The sequence below is a fragment of the Taurulus bubalis genome, assembly GCF_910589615.1.
Source record: "Taurulus bubalis genome assembly, chromosome: 5".
Taxonomy (NCBI): Eukaryota; Metazoa; Chordata; class Actinopteri; order Perciformes; family Cottidae; genus Taurulus; species Taurulus bubalis.
In genome coordinates, this window is record NC_136593.1 from 6,326,800 (window position 1) to 6,336,174 (window position 9,375).

At 40.5% G+C, this 9,375-nt stretch overlaps 1 protein-coding gene across 1 annotated transcript; it reads left to right on the top strand.

The window, feature by feature from the left end:
* Window positions 1-8,265: 8,265 nt before the first annotated feature.
* LOC306736764 (guanylin-like) lies at window positions 8,266-9,066 on the top strand (the record flags this gene model as incomplete). The annotated part of the gene is made up of 3 exons (XM_079218427.1): window positions 8,266-8,340; window positions 8,704-8,896; window positions 9,008-9,066. The coding sequence occupies 3 exons, from the start codon at window positions 8,266-8,268 to the stop codon at window positions 9,064-9,066; spliced, it is 327 nt and encodes a 108-aa protein (XP_079074553.1).
* Window positions 9,067-9,375: the final 309 nt, after the last annotated feature.

Genomic DNA, 9,375 nt, shown 5'->3' on the forward strand with positions numbered 1-9,375 from the left:
GGAATACTTAAATGGCCCAAATAGATAAACTTATCAGGTCATTTTTATTAACAACTAAATACAAGTATTGTATTAATCATTTTGTGATGTTTCTCCAAACTAAAATAACTAACCACAGGACTACATCTACCATCACACAAACAGGTCACAATAACTTTCATTATTATTAGACAGTTGGCTCCAAAGTCATTGATATCAAGTATTAAAACAAAGTCCCATTATGCAGAAGACTGCATTTAAAGAATAAAGTACAATAAACATGCTTCGTCTCTTTTTGCTAATCTATTGGTATTGTTTTCACTCACATGTATATTTGAGTTTAAGGTGATGGGAATATTGATGGGAACCACTAACAGTGTATGACGTCCAGCCTGCAGGGAAAATAAACAACGCTGATTTATTATCGCTCGGGTGTAAATCTGACACTCCTGATAAACCCCACAGCTTTAGTCTGCAGGGTCTGGATGAGTCATCTGTTTTAATTTATGACGTCGTAGTAAAGCCGCCACCGTTGGGGTGTAAACTTCAGCGTAAAACACATCATTAGTAAAGAGACCCTCCATAACACAATCCATTTCTTTACGCCGTGACCAGACTGTGAAGCAATGTTGATACGGACCACGGGGCGGGAAAATCTATAAACATGTTTATAGATTTGTATTTATTTGTTGATCCAAATTGATGCAGTAATAACGAAGATGTTTGTTTTTTCTCATTTCTTTCTATTGAGATTTTTTTTTGTGTGTATTTCTTAAATTCCTCAAATCCCCAAATGTATACTGTATATTCATCTCTTTACGTGTTGTGTGACCTCATTCAGACAGAAGGTTCATGAAAGTAAGGACTTAGAACGACGTGTCAGAGCTGATGAACGATAGCCGAGGACTGAAGCTATGGTGCATAGCAGCAAATTAGCTGGCATAATTAATATATTAATATACAACCTGTCATGCAGCATGCTCATTTAAACAATCGCTTGTAAATACAACTAGTAAATACAACTTACAGCTTCATCAAACTAATTAGAAATGAATGAGATTGTATTTCTTCTTCTTCTTCTTCTTCTTCTTCTTCTTCTTCTTCTTCTTCTTCTTCTTCTTCTTCTTCTTCTTCTTCCTCTTCTTCTTCTTCTTCTTTTTCTTGATTTTGTTCCCTTAATTAATCTGTAGCTGAGATATTCCTGCAGCAGTTCCTCTTAAAACACAGTCCTAGGGGTGACGCCCACCTGGTCATGCTCTTTGAGCTGTATCAGCCAGTGTACTCCAACTAAATGATAACAGGTATAAATAAAAGGAAACCCCACATTCATTTACAACAAGGTGATAAGCAGTGAACAATAACACAGAAAACTACACGACATGCATTAATGTTTAACAGCATGAGAGCAGCTCCCTTGCTGTCGTTTCCCCTTTTCCACAGCAGCCACATGTGCACGACATTAATTAAGTTAATTAACGACATTAATTATAACCCTGTGCATTTTTTCAGTTGTCCGTGGCCCTGGTGCTGTGCATGCTGGGCACACAACGCAGAATGTGACCATAATTAATTGAGTCCATTACACCTGTTGTGTGCTCTGATATGTCAAAATGTCACGCTGTGAAAAGGGTCTATCGAGCCGAGCCGTTGACTGGAGGGTTGTTCACATCACGTGTTGTGCAGCAGGGTGTGTGGAGACCGGCTCCTAATTAAGAATTGATAGCAGCTTGGTGCATTTCCCCTCTTGACCAATCAGGGTGTGAAGACACCCTTTGTTTTCGGGCTTTAGGGCTGATTGCTTTCTGATTCCTCGCCGCGGACCTCATTTCAGCAGATAGCGGCAAGTGGCTGGAAGCGCGGGGTCTTAAGCCCCTTTTGATATTTCTTTGCCGTCTTTTCCTCTTTTTTTGTTATTGAGGGGATGTAGATACCCGCATCAGAGCAGATCTTAGTTCAATGTGTGCCAGTTTGTCCTTGCCTATAACGATAATAAAAACATTCGGACATTTCTGTTTCTAGAATCAAGCCAAAAGATAAAATGCACTACATTTGCATTTCAAGTGTTTTGACATTTCAGTGTGCCGTTGCCGTTCGCTATCTCTTTATTGGCCGTGCTATTACATAACATGTTTGACACGGAAGATTTGCTCAGTTTACAGCTTTCGGCGTGACAGTTAAGTGTCTTTTTTACAAACCTAAGGGCTCAGATAAGAAGAGGTCACAATAAGTCGTGACACCTGGTTAATTTCATATAACTCACTTTTATGTGCTTGGCATTTAGGGATTCAAAGGATCATGCAATAACTCAGATTTCATTTTTGTATCTCCTAAATGTCAATGTGTTCCATATACAAGAATAGTTCCACATTTTAGAATCTATGCTTTGTTTGCTTTGTTTGCGAAGGTTAGGTGAGAAAATAAATATCATTCATGTCGGTACAATTTAATATAAAACTACAGACCCTACAGACATTACAGCGGTGTTGATCTTCTCACCTAATACTCGGAAAGAAAGTTCCAATAATGTTGGTCTTTAACCTCCCCAAATTCACCCACACTACTCCGCTCCTCCGCGTCCTTCCCTGGTTACCGCTGGCTGCCCGCATCCGCTTCAAAACATTGGTATATATATATATATATATATATATATATATATATATATATATATATATATATATATATTAAGGCTGGGCAAAGTTGAAAAAATTTAACTGATTAATCGCATGATTCTTCTGCGATTAATCACATTATGCGCCAAATTCAATAATGAAGTAAAAACTGGTGTATTGCGCGCTTTTATTTTAAAGTAATATTATCAGAACAATATAACAGGCACTCTGGAACAACAGCAAGTTAACAACAGTATATAAATCAAAAATATATGCTAGGGAAGAAAAAAAGATGTATATAATTTTTGTAATGCAGCTATATGACATTCAATTAAATATTCTATTTATTTTCAGATGTTGTAGACTATTTTATTCTAATGTAAAACAGCTTAATATCATGCTGAAGAAAAGTCTTTTATCTTTTGTCTTTTATCAGGGAACAACATAAACAGTCTGTTCAGTAGTAAGGGTCCCTGTGAGGGACAAGACACTCCTTCTTTTGTCATGTTCAGTAGTAAGGGTCCCTGTGAGGGACAAGCCACTCCTTCTTTTGTCATGTTCAGTAGTAAGGGTCCCTGTGAGGGACAAGACACTCCTTCTTTTGTCATGTTCAGTAGTAAGGGTCCCTGTGAGGGACAAGCCACTCCTTCTGTGGCAAGTCCAGTCTGTGTGGGCTTGAACAAGAGCACTGAAGTCTGGTTGAATGAGGTGGAGATGTGAAGGACAGCTGACAGGTATCTCAGCGGCGGCTTTGCGTATGTGTGATTAATGTTCAATCTGGATTTGGAGACTGACCGCCTGTGAGCACTTTGTGAGGCGGAGCAGCTCGCGGCAGCACCCGCTGCTCGCTGAGAACAGAAACTACAGAACAATATGTGCTTCAGTCTGTTGGCAATATGCCGGTCGCTGAGGCTGCGGAAGCGTGCGCGCACATGCGTAATAGTTTGCTGCGTTAACGCATTTTTAATGTGTTAACGTGCCCACCCCTATTATATATATATTGACTTAATCACTGAGAGCATGCAATTATTGCACAAACATCTGTGGCCACTGTGCATTACAGCATGACTGTAATAAACCAGACTAATAAATAATGAGAGTAGAATGAATACAATGAGCCAACCAAGCCTGTTGACGAACAGTGTATGTGTTCATTATATGTGAAATGAGTAATGTCTCTGCTTCAGCCACTCCTACTATGATTGCCAAATGTGTCTACTTTCATCCTACTGGGAATGAGGCAGCTCATATCTGGACTTCTCATAACGGAAGTATTACTCACACGATGTTTTGACTTCCTGACTCGACAGGAAGTCAAGAAGTTAAGATGTGAGACTGGAGTTGGAGTTTAGTGACGCCGCGTAACAACGGATTGTTTCACAATTAGCCAGTACAACTTTAAACCAATAAACAGATCAATCATGGTCGGTGGGTTCCCTAATTACATTAAGGCCAATGTGTCTCTTTGGTCTCTCTGCACGGACTGTTTACCTGCATTAAACCGAAGCCTGCTTCAACGTAATTGGTCAATACTCCGACGGACCACAAACAGGGACTAGAACGATTGTGTTACCTAAGTCTTGTCTCGTTGCCGATAGATTCTACATGTGCATTAATCATGTGCTACAGCATTTTCACAGATAATAAACTATAAATAAATGACTTTGACACGTGCCGTTTTCCGTCATTTCACATAAAAACTCAGTTTAACACGTGCAGGTGTTTGTTCGATACATTTTCATCAGTGAACATCTATTCATATGACATCTTTTCACAATTATCTCTAGCAGAAGGTTAACAAAATCAACGCACTTCTACTGACAAAGGCCTATTATGTTCCAAGTGATGAACCTCAGTTTACGTCTGCTTCTCTTCTTTGTTTGGGAATGGACTTTTTTACAAAGAATAAAGCATCACAGATTTAGCAGGTCACGCACATTTGTATGACTTAAAACTCTTCACTATGGGTCCGATGATTACGTGCAATGTGACGGGCAAGAATTAGGTCACCTCAGCTCTACGGAGGGTTTTTAGGGTTTTTCTGCTGCTTCTTTCTCTATGATACTGTCACCAAAAAAGCTCTGACTCTATGTTCACGTGGAGCCTTTAGAAGCTAGCTATTGCTTCCAGGAGTTTGCTAAAAAAGCAAAAACCGAGCTTTAATTAAAGAGAGTGAATACTGGAGTTACATTAACCAAGTGGCCAGAAACACGACTTAAAAAGAAGCCAACATTAACTTGTGTGTGTTGGATCTGTAAAGCAACAGTTTGCCAACACTTTAAAAAGTTTAAAAGGTGCCTGTGTGTCAATGTTGTGTTTAGAGCTTGTTTTGTTGCTTCCAAGTGGCCGAAAACATTAATTAAATCCAGTCTAAAGAATCGATATAATTGTATTCTCAGAAGGTCACAGGTTCACGCTCAGCTAAAGACATGAAGAGTGTCCAGAGGGAGAAACACTGCTTGCTGACCCACTTCACTATAAGATGCCTATATGGTTAGAGGAGGTTAGATAAATACTCCAAAATACTCTATTCACTCTCAGGCTGATGATTTACCGCCCTCCAGCCTCGATGGGCGTCATTCGTCTCACGGCTGTCTAAATTAAAGCCTTTTTTTCCCACGACTCGGAGACTATTTTTCACTTCTGGGTTCAACAAAGCACCTCTTTGACAAGCGCCGACGAACGATGACTTCAAATCAATAGCGCGCTTGAATTATGAAGGAAATGTACGTGAACAGGGGTTACGGAGCGCAGTGAAATGTCAAAATCCATCATCCGCAACCTTCACACAAACACTTCTTCACGTCACATGACGAGAACGAAAATTATGAATATTTCAACAAACTTAAATTATTAATGTGGATCGCCTCGCCTTAATTTCTTCCACGTCACAGCGTACCACCCACACATTTCCGGCAGGGCACGGCAGGGCAGCCTTTTGGCCTGCTTTCAAAAGTTGCGGTAAGCCTTTCCTGTCTGAAGAAAAAGGTTATTGATTAACAATGCAATCTCAGTGCTATACACAACTCCCACGCGTCTGCATGGACTGTGTATGCTGCAGTGCAACCGATGATGAGTAATGCAGACGACACTGTGCGCAAAATGTGAACAGAATACCTCTCACACACCCAACATGTGTGTCTTTGGACTATGAGCTGGATGCTTGGATTAAACTTTGAAGGGAAATGAGCTTTGGGTCCCTGTTAACCCCATCTTCCTGCTTTCCATGCCTTAAACTTCGCATTCTTTCTAATAACCATTGAGGACGACTCCTCTGGGGGCAAAAAAAAAAAAAGAGATTAAATAGACGTCTATGAGAAAATGACTCTCCCTCTCACTTGATTTATGACCTCGGTAAACATTGTAAACGTGAGTTTATGGTCTCGATCTAGTCTTCTTCAATACAGCATGATGGTCCTTTAGTGAATTCTGGTCCCATTTAGAGAAAACTAGACCATAAAGAGGGTATGCTTTAGGGCGGGGCTACCTTGTGATTGACAGGTCGCTGTCACATTGTTGTCCAGTCAGAGAGTAGTCTGTGTTTTTAGTTTGAGAGCTTTAACGCTTAGTTGTACTCGGCTCCAGCTTCTCATGTCCCTTCTGATTACAAAAAACCAAGATGGCGACGGCTTCAGAACTGTAGTCCACAAACCATAACGTCACAGCGACTACGATCACTTCTTATGTAGAACCAATGGTGTACTGTGTGTGTGTGTGTGTGTGTGTGTGTGTGTGTGTGTGTGTGTGTGTGTGTGTGTGTGTGTGTGTGTGTGTGTGTGTGTTTGTTAGTAATTAATCATTTGTCTGTGGTCACTGTCGTTATCAGTAATCAAGTAAATTACTTTTATTTTGTTAAATCTGCTTTGTAAACAAATACGTAATGACACGAGAAAGGGCTTGAAATAGAAAATGTTACGCTCATCAACAAGAGGTTAGTTAATATTAGAGGTATGATTTTTGTTGTGCATTCATAAAAACAATTAGCAATTCATTAGATACGTGTTGGCAGAATCAAGTCATTATAGTATAGGTTTCTTTAGAGGAACTGTTGATAGTCCAACAGATGTAATTACACCTTATCCTTCATTGGCAAAAAATAACCTCATAAATTGCAATTTCACAGATTAACAACTATATAATAGTTTAGTCACTATTATATCTGACAGAAATGAAAGTTTGACGATTGCCGCTGAGCTGTAATGTGCCACCCTGGTATAATAGAGATAGATACACCCTTTATGCTCTGTTGCAGAAATGTGTTCAAGGAGCTCATTAAAAATCTCCCTGGTTGTGTATGTGGGAGCGCACATTAAGCCGAGTCAATTGCTGACCTTGAGAGGCAGAGCAATTACTGGAGGGTCATAGTTTTGCTATCTGCAGTGTTATCGACCTCATAAAGCTTTGTTTCTGCTAATAGGACGACTCTTAAGCACCGAGGGAAATGCATCTACTGATATTTGTGTTGTTTGCAGAGGGATCTACGAATATCTTTCATGAAAGCGTTTTCTAACACAGCCAGTGTCTAGTTGGCCTAAAAGCATTAGCATCCTCATAACTTACATGTGTCACCAATTATTAATTCAGATCTGGACGGACTCAAGGGCTTAATAAATAAATGAACTGAACATTAGGTTTTCTGCAGCAGAAGCAGAAATAGTTGTGGACTCATCCGCCAGTTTTCAGTAAATACCATCTGATTATTCCACACTACGAGCTAATGAGCGCTCTGCAGGCAACTCACACGGGATAAACTCATTATTGCATATATATTTAGTGGTTTCAACCTAGATGCAGTTCGGTGAGTTTTCCTGAACTCAGAATATAAGTTGGGCAAAACAGTATTACATTCAACAGCCTATATTGTCTGTATTATGCTGTATATAAAACATGGGATTTTCTTTTAAAAATAGTATTATATTTACTGCAATCCACATCTTCATTATTGTTATTAAAACATCTGAAAAGAACTTAAATTAGCAAAGGTTTTAAATTAGAAAAAGTTTTAAAACACGTGATGGACTTTATTGTAGGGCATCTCAACTTGTAAACTTGCAATTTGCGCATTTTTTATTAATCTTAAAATTACTTATTTCTCTTGAAACTTTTATGGGTTTTCTTTTCAAAATTTGGTTATGCTTTTTATATGTTTATCCTCCTGTCAAGTATGACTACTAATATCTAATCAGTAATGTCTTCATAAGCCATTTCTGGCTTCTAACCACTAATGCACAATGTTCAAACTTGTTTCAAAATGTTAAAAAGTATATTGTGTATATAATAGACGAAGGTCTGCTAGACATGCCACCACATGAAACCAAGGTGTGAGTCACAGAACCTTCTAACAATGAGCTGGTGTGGCTTCATCATCAATGGAGCAACTGAAGTAACTGTTTAACCAACCAGAGTTGTGATCAATTCAGCAAAGAAACAGGTCCATAAATATAATCCGATGAGGCCAAAGACGGATTTATGAATTTCCCTTTACGGCTCTGTAAAACCCCTACTCATTAACCCGTGAGAAAAACTTTGCTCCCATTTGGTCACATGACCGCCGGGCTTCGGGGCCAGAACAGTTTAAAAGGAAGCGTGTGGACGAAAGGAAAGCAGACGCTGAGCTGAGCACCCGCTGAGCAACACCCACCAGACAAACAGAGACCAACCGCCGTCCACTGTCACCATGAAGGCCGCTCTCGCCACCATCGCCGTCCTCGTCCTGGCTCTCGGCTGCACCGCTGAGGCCGTGCAGGTCGAAGTAAGTGTTGACGTTTCTTTGTGGCTGACTAGCCTTTACAATAGCGTCGCTCATGCAGGTTGGGTTCCTCAACGGTGGAAAGAGCTGCCCATTGACATCAGGACAGCAGATAGTCTCTACATCTTCCACCGCTAACTAAAAATACATCGTTTTCGACTACACTTTTAACAAGGAAAGTAGCGCCGTAGTAGCACTTTAATAGCACTTAGATGGCACTTACTGATCGCACTTTGTAGTTTGGCTTTCTTGTTGTTCTGAGTTTGTACCAAACCTGCATGCTGTCCTCTCGTGGAAGACAACCCGTGGCCTTTTGGTTTAATTGCAGCTCTTTAATACCAACATCTTCCTTTTTTTTTCTTCAAGGAGAATGGATTGTCTTTCTCTGTGGAAGCCGTCAAGAGGCTCCAGGAGCTGACGGAGATCAGCCTTGCGACAGGACAACAAAGCCCTCGCCTCAGGGGCAGCTCTGCGTCGCTCTGTGCCGACCCCATGCTGCCGCAGGAGTTCCTGCCCCTCTGTCGGCAGAGGGGCGCCTCCGCCTCCCTCGCCAGGCTAGGTGAGACCATTATATATGGAACAGGAGAAACGTTGTGATGGAGTTTTAAGCCATGCTCATCGATGTACAGGTGATTCAACGGTCTTTCTGTTTTCTTTCTCTTCATTGCAGGTATGGTTCCCATGGATGTCTGTGAGATCTGCGCCTTTGCTGCCTGCACCGGCTGCTAAACCAAAACGCAGCCAGCCAGGAACATCTTGCCCAGCTTAAGACTTGTGATTCTTCTCCTCCCCCGCAAGGCTATATCAGGGAATTTCTCAAATGTTTGCCAGCAATGTTGAGACGATAACTTTATGTTTTACCTGAAAACAGAGGCTCGGACTCTGGCCCATTGGGCACTTTATGCATTTTAAAGTTGCTGTTAGACATAAAACTATACCCCGAAATGAAATCAGATACACTGAGGTATGTTTTTTTTGTAATGTTACTTTGTAGAAGTTCTGCTGACAGTTCTTTATCATACATTTTATTTGTGGAAT